Consider the following 20,075-nt stretch of genomic DNA (forward strand, 5'->3'; position numbering starts at 1 on the left):
GAGATTTTTTCACTTTTACTTTTCACGCTTGTTCCGTTCTATTTGAAATAACGCACAGGATTAATTCACATAAATTTCGTTATCACAATCGTTGCTGCTCACTTTGCATCATAGTTCAGTTCAGACCGCATGTATGCTCGTTTGCACGCACGCTTGCACATTCGCTTACAAGGCCGTGATATATGTGCTTGATAGAATTCGTGTGTCTGTTGTACGCAGACGGACGCGAGCGATAACTCCATTCTCTCATCTGCGCCGCATTGATGGCCATGTTTCCCAGATAACTGAAGCGAACTCGAGTTTCCTACATTATCTCATCTGCCTTATGTTCCCTTGGCTTCATTATCGTATCTCGATATCTGACTTTCTATCCAGAATATGACAAAAGCAAAATAGTAGTGAACTTTATATGATACTTTGGAGCAAAATATTAAAATGAGATAACATTGGGTTAATAATCGATGTCTCGATTGTTTACTATAACGATTGCCGACTCAGATTTAAGAATGTATATGTCATATGTCAAAATATTGACAAAAGCATGAAAATTTCGTAGACTGTTCTACTATTTCTTCTGAATATCTGAGCATCTGAGCACAATTCTCTTAACGATTTAGAAATTATTTAAATTTGAAATTAGTATTGATTCTTATAGAAAATCGCGTATTGTAGCACTTATTGCTATACAAATTTGATAAAGAAAAAATATTAACGAAATAAAAATTTTCACATAGATTAAGAAAACTCTAATAAATATTTGTGCAAGACTTGATTTAGATCCATTTACTCGTTTAAAAGTTATTTATTAAAAATTGTAAAAAAGTATCTTTCTTTTTTTCCTTCTCTACAAATTCCTTTCTTTTTATTTCTTGCAGTTGATTTCCTGGGATATTCACGATGAAAAGTTTTGGTCATAAATTAAGAAAAATATTAATTACAACTATTTTTTTTTTACGAAAACATTAAAAACGATATTATTTGATACTTTAATTCTTTTTATAATCCGGATTTATTCATTTAATTTTTTAAACAGTATAAATGTAAAAAATATATATTTTTTTAATTTTGACAGCTACTATTGTATAGACATAACATCCTTAAAATCGAGGAATCTATCCTTCCATACATTAATTGCGAATCACTCTGTATCTTCAGTATCATCTTCCTCAATCGTTGGCGTGATAGCTTTTCAGGCAACTATTTCGAACTTTCCCCAATCCAAGTCTCAACTCGCATCTATTGTGCTGTTCCCTTGTTTTCCCTGTCATATCGAGTTTCCTTCGCAGGGACGTGCTGGGAAGATAACTTTTCGAACTGATAGAAGAGAATGCTAGAACGATAGAAGTGGATGATAACACTCTCTCTTTCTCTTGATGTAGTGTCTCTTTCATTGCGTAATCATGATAACGTGGCGCATGCTTGATACGACAGCACAAAACCATGATTCGAATGTCTATATATGCATGTAACGCTTATTGTCTATATCTTTCCGACCCTTTCCTAGTTATTTTTTGTTCTTTGACTTGTCTGTTATTAACATTTGTAAAATGTAATTTATAAAATGAGATATTAAAGTATAATTTAAACGTATGATAAGAAAAGAAATATTTATTGAGATATTTAGTTTTTTTTTATACGGAGATTAGCTTAAAAAGTAAAACATAAATTAATTCGCATAAAATTAAATTACTCGTACATTATGCGAAACAATCCTTGCAATCAGAAATTTTATAAGCTCTGCAAATGTATATTTTGACAATTTTGATAATTTTATGGAACACAAGCTGCAAGGAGTTGTAAATTTTATTAATTTTATTAATTTTAATTGATAAATTACTGTTTTTTATTTTGCTTCTATATCATTTTTTTAAATCTTTAAAGTAAGCTGTTGCTTATTTTAATTGTTATTTGTTATCCCCATAGATATTTTTATGAGAATAATTTACTTTTAAATTAACTTCTTATCTTTAAAGATATTTTGGCTGTATAACAGTATAGCAAAAAACTGTCAAAATTTAAAAAAGAAAACATTTTTTATATTGGAAAAATTAAATAAATAAATCTAGATTATAAAAAAAATTAAAATATCACAAAGTAATATGATTTTTAACATTTTCGTAAAAAAAATAATTGTAATTAATATATTTTTAACATATTTTATTTTTTCTAATTTATGACAAAATCTTTTGATCGTGAATATTTCCTGAAATCATCTAAAAGAAACAAAAAAAAACGAATAATTCGCAAAAAGAGATATATATATATATTTTTTTTTATAATTCTTAGTAAACAACTTTTAAACGAATAAGTGGATCTAAATCAATTTTCACAAATATTTACTACAGTTTCCCTAATATATGTGAAAACTTTTTCTTTGTTGATGACATTTTTTCCTTGTTAAATTTGCCAATAAAGTGTTACAATATGCGACTTACCATAAAAATCAATACTATCTTTAAACTTAAATAATTTCCAAACTAGAGAGAATTGAGCTTAGATTTTGCACAGATATTTGCTCAGAAGAAATAGTAGAACAATCTACGAAATTTTCATGCTTTTGTCAATATTTTGACATATGACACATACATCCTTAAGTCAGTTACACACCTCTTTCTTTCTCCGCCGATTCATTTTAAGTATCGGATCTTGTGTAACAAATGACAACAAAGGGTCGTTAGAGAGTAAGATTGGTTCCGGTTGGAAAGCTGACCGTTATCCCATTATAGCCTCCGTACTCGTCCAAAGGTAGAAAATATGTCACCGTACATCCTTCGCGGAGTTGCTTCTAGCACTAAAAGTCGATCTAGCTCGGGAAAGCTTAGCCGCGAGCGTTATATGCTTCCTCTCTTTCTAATTATTTTCCGAGAAATCCTCCTATTAAACTATTATATTCCATATCGGCAGAAATTAATATACAATTTTTCGGTAATTTCTATACAATTGGTGTGCATATAAATGAATATGAATTTATCTCTGCGTGCATATAATTACAAATATCTTTGTCGTGACCAATTTTTAACAGAAATCTGGAATCTCTCTATCGCGCTCCTTCCGCAACAACGAAAGTTTCACGAAGAAATCTCGCAAGATTATGAAGATTATTTTAATAGGTTAATGGGTCTCTATAATATTTATTTCTTCGCTGTTTTCGCTTTACGAGCGAGATAAGTCTCCGGGGATTTCTCACTCACAGTTGCGTATAATGGAAACCAAAAGTGCAACGCGCGATTCGGCCGCTGCTCCATTTAATTGTTTTTCACGGTCCGGTGCATAGGATCCGGCTGTAGGAGACTGCATGCCGGGTATCAGTAGAAAGAGAGAGAGAGAAAAAGATCCCTATCGGCGAGCGGCAGGCCCCGGCTGGTTAACGCCTTAACCGAGGTGGCACCCGTTGATGTCACCGCCGGCCGTTCTCGCTCCCGTGCTCGAGCGTGCAGCGTAATCGTTTCCATTCCTTTCACTGTTATCGCCGCCACCTGGGGAACAGGTTGTTGGGGAGACGCGATGAGCTCGCGTATTTTTGCGCGCTGTCTCGCGATGGAAAGATCGAAGGGAATGGTGGATCATATTACCGATAAATTTATCGGTGATATACAGTCAGAATTAAATTAATATTTGTGCCTTCCCTCGCACATGAACGGACACGGTTTTTTTTTTTTTATTATGATGCACTTTAAACGCTTATTTTATACGATAAAGAGAAAAGCCATGGAGAACTTGTAACTATGACATAATTAATATTTCTAAAAAGGGAAATCGTAATTAGAATTTACTATCGATATTTTTAAAGATATATATCGTTTAAATGTAGTTATCACGATTACGGATATAAGTATATCAGGACGAAATGTGTATTGGTGTGTGAATATTAAGAACAAAATGCGAATGTGCGAGATATTTGGATATCTTTTCGGTTTTCTTTTGATTTTTATTTAATTCGTAAAAGTGAATTAAAATTAAAATTATTAATTTAATATTTTTAAATTTAAATATTAAATAAAATTTAATTTTTTTTTAATTATCAAAAAATTATTAAAATATTAAATCCAGGCGCGTTGAATGTCTGTGTTTGAAAGAAATTGAATAGATACATGAGAAAATGTCAGAAACGCGTGTGCATTCAGTTTGGAGTTATTATCAAAATGTATTTTCAGGATCGCACTTATTCGGAACCGTTCGAAATATTCTTCGACACTCAGAGATACGAGAAATCTTTGCCAATTTTGTATACCATTTTCGAATAATATATATATCGTAACCAAATAATATAATTTATCGTTTTATATAATGTTGAAAATGAAATGCATCATTTTTAATCATTTTTAAATGCATCATTCGGCTTTCAGTCATTTTTATTGTTTGATATTATTGGATTGTAAGATACTATTCTTTCCCAATCAACGAGCAAATTTTATTATATATTTACTTGAGTCAAGTATGTTGGATCTGAAACTGTGATGAATTCGTTATGATTTAGTCTCTTATTAATATTAGATAAGTTCGTTGTTCCATAAAAGTCCCAATGTATGTTTCAGTTGAATGTACCATATAAATATTCTCGAAGAATATGTACTGAGATTCATCGCGGATACTTTTCTCAAAAGTGTTTTTATCGGCATCTCTCGATGGATCATGGAAATTAATGAATTTTATATTCTGATAATAATAATATATCGCGAGAAAGATTATCACGCACCCGCGCGTGGATAAAAATATATCAGCAATCAAGAACAACTTTTTAACATCACTTATCTAGAATCTCAGCCACGTTAACTCGTATCGATGATCTTGATCGCTGATCGCCACCGATTCGCTTTCCAATTTCGAGCGCCATTCCGGCTCGTAGGTCGGTTGTGCTCGATATATTCTCGAAGATAAAACGCCTTATTTGTTCGGGATAATCGGATCTCACCTTCAGTGAGATTTCTACGTCCGTTCTTCGTCGCAGATAGTGCAAGCCGACAATGCCAAAATGGATTTGCCTTTATGCATAACTTTCGCGATAGCCTCCTGTAGAGAAAGGAGGCAGAGGGGGAGGGGAGGGCGGCTACACACAAAGATTTCCGCAATGATTGTTCCACTTTTGCGCGACGGCCGTAAAGATCCATCTTTGGGTCATCTTAACCGCAAAATAGGAATAATAATCCCGTAACAAAAGTCGAGTGAATATCTTTCTTTACGACACCTCGATGCATTTTCTTCGTTCCGGATGTAGATAATGCCGTTCTCGAAACGCTTTACGATGCAGTTACATTCTCGAGGATATTTCTACGGACTGATGACTTTTGGGTTGTCGTTAGAGTGATATCGACAGTTATTTAATATTTTTTGTATACAAGCTGCTTAGAATTATTTTGCATTTTTTAATCAATCTTAAGGATGTTTTGAGTGTACGATAGTACCAAAAAACTGTCAAAATTAAAAAATATATATATATTTCTTACGTTTATACGGTTTGAAAAATCAAATAAATAAATCTGGATAAAAAGAATCACAAAATAATATGATTTTTGATATCTTCATAAAAGAAAATAGTTATAATTAATATTTTTCTTAATTTATGTGAAAAAAATCCTTGTCAAATTTGTTAATAAGTGCTACAATACGATTTTTCATAAAAATCAATACTAACTGTAAACTTAAATAATTTCCAAACCGTTAAGAAAATTATGCTCAGATACTCAGAAGAAATAGTAGAAAAGTCTACGAAATTTTCATGCTTTTCAATGTTTTTAATTATGACACATATATCCTTAATTGAGCTAATTTGTTTTTTCAACGAAAAAAAACTTTGCGATTTTTTAATTTTTTACTTGTAAATGATTGAAAATAACTGGGTCATGAAACATTACTTCAAAAATACAAATGACGCTTTAATGATTAAACATACATAAAAAAGCAACAAATATTGTAACTTTTTTTTGAATAATTTTTATGTGCGAGAGAGAAAGAGAACGTTTTTTATTAAATTGATTAAAATATACTAGCAAATATACAACATTTTCTTGTTTTGTCAATTATTGAATTTATATGTAAAATACGCGATTTTATTTTTTTTTTTTTTTTCTAAATGATGGGGCCAATCGATGATGTTCCGGTTGATAAATGCTCCGTTATCTCTTGTTATCAATGCGCGATATGCGATTTGGAACATCATTGATCAGTAATGTCAGATACGATTTGGCAAGTGAATTCTCCTCATACTAAACGAGTTTAACATATAGGCAAACGTGATAAATCGTCTTTGCTTGGTATCCTTTTTATTCTCTAGATTATACTAAAATTCTAAAAAAAAATTAATTTTATTATCGCGGTATTAAATCAAATATCCGTTTACAATACATAATCCATCTTTGCGTGATTCGAATAACAGAAGAAGAATCCTTTTTTTTTAACATATTCCAATGTGATTTAAGGATTATTTACTAAAGATAAATTTAAGAGTAAATTTAAAAATTAATACTATTTTATTATTTTCTGCAAAGCTAGAAAATATGTTTTTCAGTAACTTGAATTATTTAATGTTCCTCAATGTAATATGATTGGAAATAACGATAGCAGTAGAAACTACTATAATATTAAATACTACTTTGTCTAATGATTATTGTATTAGTATGATAAATTAAATGTTATATTTTATCATGCTATTTTTTATTTTGATTGATAGTCTCATATTTTTCAACAATTGCTATCAAATTTTTTTGAAAGTAAAAAGAAGATTTTGATCTGTGGAGACATACATTACAACATTTTGATAAATAAAAAAATGATGTATTTATAAAATCATTATAATAGTTTGAAACGTCTTAATTAAATTTTTAATTTTTATTTCACACAAAATTTGCATAACTTTATGAATAGAATGAACTTTTATATTTCTCACGTTAATATTCACTCTCTTTTTTCATAGAAATTGATGGAAATGTAGAGTTTAAAAATATTTTATTTAGATTAATATACAATTAATATTTATGGAAAAATTCACAAAGCAAAAGAAATTTTAATTGGCTGATTTGTTCCAAGAATAAAATCATTCTTCAAAAAAATGAGATATTGTGTGCCAAATGTAACAATCTGTACTTCGTTTGTAAAGAGAAATATAAGTTTGTAGGAAAATTCTCTTTGTATCCTGCTCGCAACGGTTCTAAATAATTCATGTTGCCTTTGAAAACTGGTCGAATACGGAGGAAGAAGCAGCAGGTGCATCTTGACTGCTTTTGCGGTGAGTTGCATCTACATTTTGCGATAAGTAGACGGGTTCCCTCCATTGTTTCATTCTCAAATATTATTGCATTATTTGCGAATCAGACGAGTTTTCTTTTTTACTGCGATTACTGTTTGTGCGAACAAAAGACTTATTAATCGCATTTATTAATCTAATTTTTAAATTTATTTATAAACAATATTAATCAAACATATTAAACATATTTCAATAGGTGATACATGAAAATAACTCGAAACATTGTATTTGTCACGATTAAGAAAATCTTTCTTTACTCTGATGACAAGACAAATTCCGGAATAATGGGAGATAAGTCTCAGATTTCTCATTCACAGTTGCGTATAATGGAAACCAAAAATGCAATGCAAGTATTTCTTGACGGACGGTCGGCCAGATAACGCGTTTTTGCCGACGAATTTTGTTCCAAATCGAGGTGACTACGCGGCCTTGAGGACCCTCGATAGAGAGGACTTACTACAGGGTGTATTTTGTACAAAGGAAACGAAACGCGTCTGTCTGAGCTTCGTAGAGGCAATTCTGTGACCTTGACAAGAATAACTCGGCAAGGTCGGTGCGACTGATATCCAGTACTTTTCATATCACGTTGTTCTTTGTTCTATCTATTTCTGTGGATTATTAAGAATTTCATGAGGGCGATTCTCATTCAAAGTCAAATCTTTCCTAATGCTTGGGAGAAGTAAGTCAATCCAGACTTATTCGTCACTTCTCTTTTATCGATTATATATTGATTTTTTAGAAACAAGATTTTTGACAATATTTGTCAAAAAAACGTAGGACGTTTTTTCCTCGTACGCTAACTCGATTATTTCGGGCTCCGTTAGGGAAGTACGTGTTAGGCAATTCTTTGTTCACTCATGTACGATTTATCTTTGAGCTTTCTCTTTTTCTTGATTTCGCATTCCTTGGCACGTATCCAAATGACAATTAACTTAGGAAATTATTTTAACGTACAAAATGACAATACAATAATACGAAATAATCGTATTTATCGCAAGACAATTTTGGATTCTAAAATATCTAACTTTCGCAGAAACAATTCAATTCTATAAAATAATAATCTATGCTATATTCTAGTTATATATTTTCCGAGTAATTGTTTAATTTGCATTACAGCGATTGATGTACATCTTTAATAAAATTCTCTTCCATGTACAAGTGTACATAATATCAAATAACTCAACGCTGGTTTGCTTGTAATTTTGCTTGTCCTTCTATTACAAAATTCGATTGAATTATAATAATGTATAATGTAATAATTTAATAAAATATTATAGCAATGAAACGAGTATATTATAATATAAGATTAAATTATATTATCACAGATTATTTTAAATTTGCAATAAGAGATGATATACATGCATAAAATAAAATTGTAATGTAATACGTTACAAAAGTTTATATTTTACATTGCAAAATGTGTATTTTTTAATAAATAATTTTTAAGTAAATTTTATATAAATTTAAATTTTTCAAACTACGAAATGTTAATTTTTTAAATCGGAAACTATATTTATTTTTTAGATGATTTTATATTTCGATTTTTTATTGTAATGTATTAAAGGAGAGATAGTTTACATACGGATACTAATATAAAAATAATATGTATACAATATATGCAGCAATTATTTTCTTTTATACTTATTCGAGGTTTATGACAGGTGGTCATGGAACAAGTTTGAGAGTGAGAGTGAAATAATGAACATCGGTTAATTGAATAGTATTCTCTCAGCAGGTGGAATAACTCAATTTACGCGCGCTCGAAAGGTACACCATAAACGCGAAATAGTTGTTGTATATATTAGCAAGCGAGTATGCAGATATACGCATGGAATAATCCTTAATTGTGCGTAATAAATTTGTACAAATCATATTTTACTCACAAGCGAGCGAAAATATTCTTACGAAAATTAGACAACCGAGTGTAAATAATACGATTTTGGACGAGCGTAAAATATTTTTTCCTCTATTGATATATTTACATATTCACAATTAATAAAATGCATCGATAATAATGATTAAAATATAGGTATATTTTTTATTTTTTATCGTATTATTAGTTCTCTGCGCATTTTGAAGCCGCATACTACGTTAGGATTTGCACAAAACATTTGATGTCAGGCACACCTACAGCTGTAGAACACATGAAGCATACACATATACGTCTTTTGTATACAATTAATATTCATTCTGTATAATTGGCTATGTACTCTATGATTTGCGCGATGACAAGACTAGGTTTTTTTTTGGCTCGTGGCGTTTACGCGATGAATGTACATTTCAAACATTCAACGATTAAATCTCCTTCTTCCTCTTTATCGGCTTCATTCTAATCACACAACATACACTTATTTTTTTTTACATTCAAATATTAGCAATATAAATTTATTATTAAAAAAAAGGATTATAAGAAACAATAATTTTAATAAAGTCTGTTTGACGGACCTCAAATCCCGCTCTCTTTTTAATTACGTTTTTAAATAACTGGTTTCTTTTAGTAGGTCATTGTGTGTTCCGATCAAAATCGATTCATCGAATGTCAGTCTGTTGGCGATGACATCAAGTGGGATTCGGGACTATTCGTGCGATCAGCCCGTAATAGACGTTTCACCAGCCGTTCCATTTATGTTTCACCGATGACGCGACTCATTACAATTAACGATCATGTCATGCCTAGAGGCTCAGTCTGTCTCCCGCTGTTCTTCTCGTCGCCGGGTGATCATGTAAAAGCTCTCGCATCTTAGACCGGGTACTAATTCTCGGCTGTTTCAACGACCGTGGGAAACATTAATCTTAAACTTCTTAGTAAAAATGCAACTTAAATATAATGATAGTGAAAAATCTTGAAAACAAAATGATAAAGAAAGGGCGTTATTGTGGAATATAAGTTGCATCATACAGATATACTCTTTCGTCATTATTAATTTTATTTCTCGATGTTTTGAAGTGATAAGTACGGATTTATCAAATATGGATTTATCAAATACGGATTTATCAAATTTTCATCAAGACAATTTTAAGACGTTGTTTGATTGGAATGTCATATTTTAACGAAGATAATAAATCCCTAATTCTTCTGACAATTTAAATCTTTTTAATACGCGACTCTTTAGGTTAAAATTTATAAATATTTATTTAAAATTTAATAAATTTAATAAATTATTTTTAAATTATTTATTTATAATTGTATAAATTTATATATAATTATTTAAAATTTATAAATATTTATTATTATTTATGATTTAAAAATAAAATATAAAAAGTATTGTTTAACTAGGAAAATATCGCCTATGTAAGACGCATAAGAAAATTTTCTGTATATTTATGGAAGTGTTACCCTTGAAAAGATTCAGGCCATATATTTTCGGTGCGTTAACCCATCGTTCTTATTGGTTCTCTTGCTCGGAGATTCAAAGGTGGCCATTACGTAAAAGTTTAATTATAGCATCCTGACAGCTCCCATCGATGATCATCGCTCGTTGCGTAAAACTTTTCTAGACTTTAATTGACGCGCAAAGTACACATCTTTCCTACGTACAGTAACACTCTCTCGGTTTCCTACGCACCGTCAAGAAAACGGAAGTGGTCTTATCTAATCGTTGCCGAGTCGGCGCGAAACAAAAACAATTTCTTGCATGATATTTGCTATGCTTGAGAAAATGGCACGCATTTTCTCCAAACATTCGTCGCCAAAGTTATTTTAAAACTTTCAGCGGTGAAATTGCAGAAATGACGTGAATGTTTGACTCGAGCAATGTTTAGAACTCTAGTCTCACTTAATTTTTCTGTATATTTTAAATTACGTTTTGAAGATTAAAAATTGAAAATTATATTAATATATTTTTTTATCTTAAAATTTTGAATTATAAAGTAAAAAAGGAGAATATCATAGGAAGCTTTATATGATCAAATTTTACAATTAAAATTGGATATAAGCAAAAACATTTAAAAAAAAGAATTCAGTAAGATTTTTTTTATTTCATCTAGCAGGACACGCTTGAAAATAAGAGATTATTAAACATATGTGCGAATATATAAATGGCAAGAATTATTTGTGTGAATTCTTTCATCTCTGAAGCCATAATTCAAGATGCCTAACGCAGGTATTGCCGACCCTTAACGAAATCGATCTGCCCTTTAAAGGTTAAAGAAATTGCAAGACTGACGGTTACCTCTTTTGCTTGAAACATTGCAAGAACTTAGAAACAAAATTTATTACTCACACGGCTACCTAAGGAAGGTCAAGGCATCAAAAGGCCAAGTCCCTCCCTCCCAGAAGTCTCTCAATAATGCGGTGAGAGTGGATAAAATGACGAGATATGCAATGCACGTTTCATCATCATCCGCGAATAAATCGTGGATCAAAGCTTAGACGAGTATGTGGCAACGCAAGATTTGTGACAAAAATACTAAATTCTCGTGTTACATCGACCTAAATTTCGGTGCACGTTTATAATCGACTGATCTGAATTTATTGATCGCTTCACAAAAATGGAAAATAGAGTATCCGCAAATATCGCGCACTAAATCACATTTAAGGATGTATGTCTCATATGTCAAAATATCGACAAAAGCATGAAAATTTCGTAGACTGTTCTACTATTTCTTCTGAGTATCTATTCAAAACCTGAGCACGATTCTTTTAACGGTGTGGAAATTATTTAAGATTAAAGTCAGTGATTCTTGAAAAATCGCGTATTGCAGCACTTATTGACAAATTTGATACGGAAAAAATATTGTCAACGAAATAAAAATTTTTACATATATTAAGAGAAACTTTAATAAATATTTGTGCAAAACTTGGTTTAGAATTAGATTTAATTTTTTTTATAATTCGGATTTATTTATTTGATTTTTCAAGTCTAAACGTAAGAAATATGGTTTTTTTTTTATTTTGACAGTTTTTTTCTACTATTGTACAGCCAAAACATTCTTAAATTATGTTTGAACTTATTTAAACTACAAAGTTCAGAAATATAATGTGTTTGGATATGCAAGTATTTCAATAGATTTTAGCAATAACTTATGAATTATTAAAAATGAATTATTAAAAAAGTTTAAAGAACTACATATTTGACGTGCAATATAATTATCTTAATTTTTTTTTTTATTATTTTCTTTATTGCAAGTAAATTATTTTAACTAAATTTTTATTTACAGTTTGTTTAATATTATTCTGCTTAATTTCGAAAACAAAAAAATTATGAAAGTAAGATATCAAAAATATATATTATAATTAAAATATATAATTAATTTTATACAATTTTTAAGAAAGGAAAATGTATGTTAATTTTTTTAAACAAAAATTTAATATTGACGGAAAGTATGCGATATGTGGGATATCATTTATATGTCTTTCATTTTTTTTGTTGATTCATAATGTCTCGTAGATATGATGCGTGGAAATCAGACAGATGTGTGTAACAAAAAGAAGCTTACCTTCGATTATCTATGTGCTGTAAAAGAAGAATCTTCGTATTTGTAAAATATAGATACTTTGCATAGCTTACTCATTTAAATTCTCTTCTTATGTGTCTTCTTTATTTCTTGACTACTTCTTGTATGACTGGTATTTCCAACATATTTAGCGTCATCATTGTAGCTCAACTCATGCCGTTACTCTTCATTTGCAATTTTATACTCGATTTGATTTAACGTCTTTATTGAGTAAAAGTTTGTTTCCGCAAAAGGATAATTAAGTATATTTACAAATAATATTAAGTTTGCAGTTGTTTCTTTTATGGAAAATCATAGAAATCAAAATCACTTACTTCGAAAAATTCAATAGTCATTATTTTGAAATATCTTTTTTCGTTGAATTATATCACAATTTATATAAAAAATCTAAGTCTTTAAATCGATATTCTGCGTGAAATCTTTAAAAAATATTACATTTTAGATGTAATAATTTATATGAAAAGTATTACAGTTATAATACTTTTCGTATAAATTATTACAAAGTGTTATTATATTTTAATGATATTAAATATGAAACGTATGTATGATTCGTTGATTTTCAATATTAATTTATATCGAAAAGTTTTCCAAGTTCTTTTTAGTTTTGCTGATTCATATCATGCGTCAATTATTTGATTTTAGCAATAAATTTATCTATCGTATTCTTCTGTTTTTTCCATTATTTTTTCTCGTAACCGGTTTTATTACAAATCTGAAGAGAATTGCTATTTTAAAATTTATTTTTAAATAAATCTTATTTTGTTAGCAATTTATTATTTTTTTTTATCAGCTTTGCCAATTTATGAAATCTGTTATTAAATCAATAAGTTTTTTTTTGTTTTTTAAGAAGAAGTTTTTTATAAGAAAACTACTTTTTTGCAAATTTGTTTAGAAATAAATAGTCCATTAAATTTCTTCGTTTTCTTTAGATTTCTATCAGATTTCCATTTTTTTCAACGAGTATTAAACTCTATTACTTGATCAAAGTGATCAAATGTTTTTCAAAATTTCATAAAAATTTTTTGCTGCGATAATGAGAAGGAAGAGAAAAAAGATAAAATACAAATAACATACACATAAAAATTTTCATAATTTTTGTATTTTATTCGAGAGAAAAATACAAATAATATATTTGTAAATAAACTTTTAAATAATTTTTTAAAATTTTTATCACAGTTTATTTTAATTTTATGAATCATTGTATGTATGAAGTAAAATATGTAAGAAATGCAGTAGCGTTTGCATCAAACAGGAAATGGCAATTATCGTGCGTATGTCTCGATGATGAATTCCGTCATTGCTATTGAGAATCAGCACCCATTGTACGTTCTTAGCGGTTTTCTAGCGGCAAGACCAGCTTTCCCGATAGTAACCCGCGAAACTCACTAGAAACCGGTAGACTTCCTGGATGTTGGAATCCTCGGAATTTTATAGTTGGCTTTATAGTTTCTACGGTAGTCTTCTTTTGCACGCGAGAACCGCTAGAAGTAAATTCTCGTGATTGCGTGCTCAAGTATATTTCTGAACTGAAGTTTTATTGAACTCTGATCGATATATCTCTTGCTCCATCATCTCCGTACTCTCTTGAAACATCAGGAATGGAATGCAACAAAAGATCAACATCTTCAGTTTTAATTGAAGTATATTTTAGAAGAATGTACATGTTCCTATAATAATTATAAATTTTTTTAAATACTCTATACTATATTCTATGTCGTTATTATTTTACTTCAAAATTATTATTTATTTTGAAATAGAGATGTTTGTCTGACTGATATAAATATGATTAAAAAGCTGGCCTGTGTATGGAGTTTGAATGGAGTTGTCATTAAAAGATTGAGCTGTCAATCAAAAAGTTGAGAAAAATTGAAGATTAAAAAATTAAGTTTCTCTTATATTTAGATCTGACTTTCGAATTTTGTATCTTTACAAATTATTATAATTTTAATTACCGTGTCCAACATTCGGTTAAGCTTCTTATCACAGTTTCTTTCATGAAAATAGTAAAAGGCAGACATCGCAATTATGGGAATAGATCGAAGATGCCGTGAGGATCACTAACGATAAGACTTCCAACTGCGTGAAGTAAGGATAATCGGCATTCCGTAAGTTTACGTTCCAACATTGATGATTTTGCCAAGAATATTATTGACTTGTTCGATGAAGAGGGATATCTTCGATCACGCTTTCTTCTTATGTGACGACGCTGTCATGGTTGAGTGCCGTAGGTAATGACGTTCGAGATTTCTTCGTTTCTTAGGACGATCGTGGAACGTCGTCAGAAACATTTGTCAGGTGGTTTTTCGCGTTGTAACAGGATGGAGGAAAAAGGAGAAAAATTGTGTTTCGTACATGACTTTAATCTTGAAAAGATTTTCGCAGAATGAATGGGAAATAACACTCGTCGACAAAATGAGACTTTTTTTTTGTTTTAAGTTCTATCAAGTCATTTCTGGTAGATTTTTTTAGCGCTGATTACGAATTACGAATCCGCTATTTTGGATCCTCCATTTTTAATTTTAAAATTTCAATACGTGATGAGCGATTAAGCAAATATACCGTCTTTTATGATCAGAATGATTTAAAAAAAAAATTAGTAGGGGGTGCTAAATGAAATGTAGAAGGGAGCGAATGAAACGTACAATTATATACAATATTTTTCAATTTATTAACATAATTTATTCTAGTAGTAAGTCTGTGATAAATAGTGGACAAATAAGACAGAGATAATGTTTATCAGGAAATTCTTTTCCTCATCTAAAGGAAATGATTGAACTGGTTTACATGTATATCAACCTGAAGCGGAAGTTAGCGAACGTGGCCAAGTTTAAAAGATAGAAACGAAACAAAGTACATACCTACTTTTAAGAACATACGAGTTGAGAAAAATATTATTTGAAGTTATATCTATTTGTGTGCGTCGATTCTTCTATAATTCTATTCTTCTATAATTGTGCAGCTTATTGATTACTTTTTTTCGTATTTTTGAATACAATTTGTTAGAGAAAAACAGAAATAAACAGAGCGAATCGTGAAACTTACTTTCATGTTATTTAGGTCTCACTTTACATACGTATCACTGTGATAACACTGTAAGATTTGTTTTATTATCTGTTTTATTAGAAGCATTGAGCATTTCAACGCACTGTCTAGTGAACTATATCGATGACATCATATATGTATATGAGTCTTTAAATATGAACAGATCATTTAGCAAATGTTGCAATTCAAATCAACGCATCTTGATGTAATCGCGTGAACAGTATATTCGCTTTGACATAAAATTTTGCAAGTTTCATTCATACGTCACTTTCCAAAAATAATGATTGCATTAAAAATTACTTTGAACTTTAATGTTTATTTAAATCTTCCTGTCGCAACAGATTGCATCTCATCTTTACGAGATTTAAAGCGAGACGTCGTTGCGTCCTTATTCTCAAGCAATTGGCTAATAATTTTTTACTCGCTGCCTTACGCAGCGAGCATTACGTCGTGAGAATCATCGCTTAGTCTCGGAGTAGAACGGGGGCGAACGGGAAAGTTACTACTTACAGTAATTTTCCGCGGGGGTACATATCTCACGACGTGCAAGATTGACTCTCGCTGTCCAACGAAATCCGGAACACAAAGATATTTCTTGTATAAACCGTCAGCGTTTAGAAAGTACACGTGCTTTCTTTGTTCTCGCTGAGATGATCATAACTTTCCGTCGATTTCCGAAGACCTCGCTGATAGATTTGCTTCTTCACGCTTGCGAAATGTCACGAAGCAATTGTGAAGCTGCAGCAACGATAATTTGGCTAATGTAACAAAAAACGTAATATTAGGTTGTCCCATAAGTTTCTTTCCTTTTTTGATGCGAAATGAATACACGATATTTGTTGTTTGAGGTTGATTTATTGTGTTATATATGAACCGTTCTGTTCTATAACCTTCTTCCATCTCTCAGGAAGCCTCATTATGCCCTCTTTCCAAAATTGTTGAGGCTTACTTGCAAAATATTCATCTGTGTGCGTTTTTATTTCGCTTATGGATTTGAAAGATTTACCACGGAGAGAATTTTTTAAGGAGAGGAACAAGTAATAATCGGAAGGAGCAAGGTCTGGGGAGTACGGAGGATGAGGTAGAACGTCCCAATCGAACTGTAATAATTTTTGTCTCACGACCATTGCAACATGCGGTCTTGCGTTGTCGTGATGGAAAACGACTCCTCGTCGGTTCGCCAGTTCTGGCCGTTTCTCTGCTATGGCGGCTTTCAGTTGATCAAGTTGATTACAATATTTGTCAGCATTGATCGTTTCACCTTAAGGAAGGAGCTCGTAGTACGCTACACCTTTCCAGTCCCACCAAATGGATAAAAGAACCTTCTTCGGATGAAGTCCAGACTTCGCAACAGTTGAAGGTCTATTTTCCTTGGACCAAGTGCGTTTTCGAGAAACATTTTGATACAAAATCCAAGTCTCGTCTCCAGTGACAAGATTCTTTAAGAAAGGATTTCTTTCATGTCGCTGAAGAAGCAAATCGCACGTAGAGACGCGGTTCATAAGGCCGATATCCGTCAATAGGTGTGGAACCCAAACTTCATACCGATTTGCATATCCCATCTTGATCAAATGCTTATGTACCGTTGTCTTGGGAATGTTAGTGTCATCCACTATCTCGCGCACACTATATCGCGGATTTTCAGCGAGCACAGTCTTGATAAGGTCCGCATCCGTCGTTACTGGGCGGCCGCTGCGGTCTTCATCTTGCAAATCGAAATTGCCGGCTCTAAATTTCTTAAACCAATTGCGGACGGTCCTAATGGTCGTAGTACCACTCCCGTAAACGGTGCAAATCTCGTCTACAGTGTCCTTTGCACTATTGCCTTTTTTAAAGCAATGAAGCATAACATGCCGTAAATGCTTCTTTTGGTTCTCCATATTGAACGGGGCAGAAAAAAATTTAAAAGAGACTTTGTCACCAACGAAACGTACTTTGAAAGAGCTCTGGGACGACTGAAACCGATGCCATAAACGGCTAAGAGATAAGCCTGCATGTTTATATAAACATAGCTAGTCAGACTCATTCATAGCGTGGCGCGGAAGAAACTTATGGGACACCCTAATACATTAGAGGAAAACGAGGTCGAATGATGAAATGAATAAACCAAACAAGCCTTCCGCGAGCATCGCGAAGGCAAAGTTTCTTGATCTTAATTTTCTTTACGAGAAGTCTTCTAATATTTTTTCTTTTTGTTATCTTTTTCAGGTCGGCCTTGCAGACGTTGCACAAGGTGTCCGGTAAGGCACGCGAGCAAAACTATTTTCTAGGTGGACTGTCGCACGACTGGGTCAGTTACTATGAGCAACGGATTGAGAGCGATCGGTCGTGCCTCAACGAATGGCATGCCATGGACAATCTGGAGTCCAAGAGACCGCCGTCACCGGATAGCGTACGCACCAAGTGAGTCGACCAAACTCTTATCACGGTTCACAGACAAAAACTCCCGCTCTGGCCAACAGATAATAGATCGTACGGAAATTCTAAATATGGAAGAAGTCGAGTGTTGCCCTCTCGTCGGGCAATTTCGCAGACGTTCCATTTAGTTGGCGTCCTCGATGCGTTTGCGTTCAGATGACATCGATTCACGGAATATATATATATATATAAGGTGACTCTCCCGTTATCAGAAAACAGCTGGCCATCACTGGTTCGTGAATTTAACTTGGTGTCAGATTTGGTGGTTTGTTGATGCGTCTTCTTTGGCTGTCTATACGCCGCTCCAGGTCGCGTGCAATATAAGTGGAGCGTAACTTTATAGCCGTCCTTCAATTATTTCCAGTTTCTACGTCTGCCCACCCTTTCTCGAGCAAACATCTCGAGACATTAGATCATTCCGATTATTGGACTTCAGTATTATGAAATTTTAGAATACTTTTAGAAATACCAGAGTGACTACTCTCTGAAAAATATGGAAAATCTGGAATTCTCGGGGAATTTTTTTATACCTGGAAAAATCAGGGTATTCTCATGGAATTTTGTTGGGACCTAAGGAATTTTTTTTAAATTCTCTCTTTAATAATTTTGCTCTATATTGTAAGCAATAGACAATCCATCATTCGCAATAAGCCATGTTGTAAATTATATGTTTAAAATATATTATAAATATATATTTATCTTTGTTTATATATTCAATATCATTATTAAAATATTAAATATGCAACACACATTTTTTATTTTAATTTTTTGTGATAAAAAAATAAAAATTGTATAGAAGTAAAAAATTTTATCTTAACGTAAACTATTCAGTTTTATTTTCAGTACATTTGTAAATCTAGCACTTGAAATTTAAGTGGTTTTGTGTTTTTCTTTTGTATGAATAGAAAACATTAGAAAATGCGTACAATAAAAAATTTATTTTAGGAAATTGCAAAAAGTGTTCAAAAATTTTCATAGGAATTTTTGTTCAAAAATACTTGGAAAATCAAAAAATTTTCAGAAAAATTTGTTACAGGATTAGACCCTGAATACACACACGAGGAACTAATATATCCGCAAAATCTTCGCTAATTTGCGATTTCTTTATTTATGAATTCATTTTGTACCGAAAATAATTCCATAAATGTTTTGTGTAGCTATCTAGAATTATGAAATAATTGCAAAGTGACCAGAAATATATAATAATGCCCACATTTAGGAAAAAAGTCTTATGTTACTCTGTATTAACGTAAAAATAAAATAAAATTGTCACGTATCGATAGACAATTATTTATTGTACATCTAATATATTTCGTCTGTATGATTAATTTGCCGTAAGATATCAATAAGAATGTTTATTTTAACATAGGCCCAGGGAGAGAGAAGAAACCGAACGCGTGATTCGATCGACACTGAAAGAGATTATGATGTCCGTGGATCTCGATGAAGTTACCTCCAAGTACATTAGGGGCCGTCTCGAAGAGGATCTTGACATGGACCTCGGAGAATTCAAGCCGTTTATCGATCAGGAGATGCTTATTATACTAGGGCAAATGGACGCGCCAACTGAGATATTTGATCACGTTTATCTCGGGAGCGAGTGGAATGCCAGCAATTTAGAGGAACTTCAGAAAAATGGGTACGTTCGATCACATTGCGAGATATTTTTTGCATATTTTCGTATCACATGCAAATTTTATTGCCATTCTAATCTTGTGTGACATGATATATTTTTGATATTTTATTAATAATTTAATCAGAGCGATCGATTTTTCTTATAAATAGAATTTATTAATTTTGACTGCGTTCCATTTTCAAGTATTATAGATATATAGATTTATATATATATATATATATAAAGATGTAGGCTCTTTATAATTAAACTGGCTGCACTAGTTTAGCTATAAAGAATAAACCC

General features: G+C 31.6%; 1 protein-coding gene across 4 annotated transcripts in view; it reads left to right on the plus strand.

Annotated features, from left to right (window-relative positions):
- The window catches only part of LOC126858946 (protein phosphatase Slingshot), a 121,905-nt gene that overhangs the window by 95,805 nt on the left and 6,025 nt on the right, over positions 1-20,075 (plus strand). For all 4 annotated transcript variants that reach the window (XM_050609695.1, XM_050609694.1, XM_050609696.1 and 1 more), the window contains 2 exons: positions 17,948-18,142; positions 19,527-19,796. In XM_050609695.1, coding sequence (XP_050465652.1) covers positions 17,948-18,142; positions 19,527-19,796 — 465 coding nt within the window. The remainder of the gene's footprint in view (positions 1-17,947; positions 18,143-19,526; positions 19,797-20,075) is intronic.

Source organism: Cataglyphis hispanica, chromosome 2 (assembly GCF_021464435.1).
Source record: "Cataglyphis hispanica isolate Lineage 1 chromosome 2, ULB_Chis1_1.0, whole genome shotgun sequence".
In the NCBI taxonomy this organism is placed as follows: Eukaryota; Metazoa; Arthropoda; class Insecta; order Hymenoptera; family Formicidae; genus Cataglyphis; species Cataglyphis hispanica.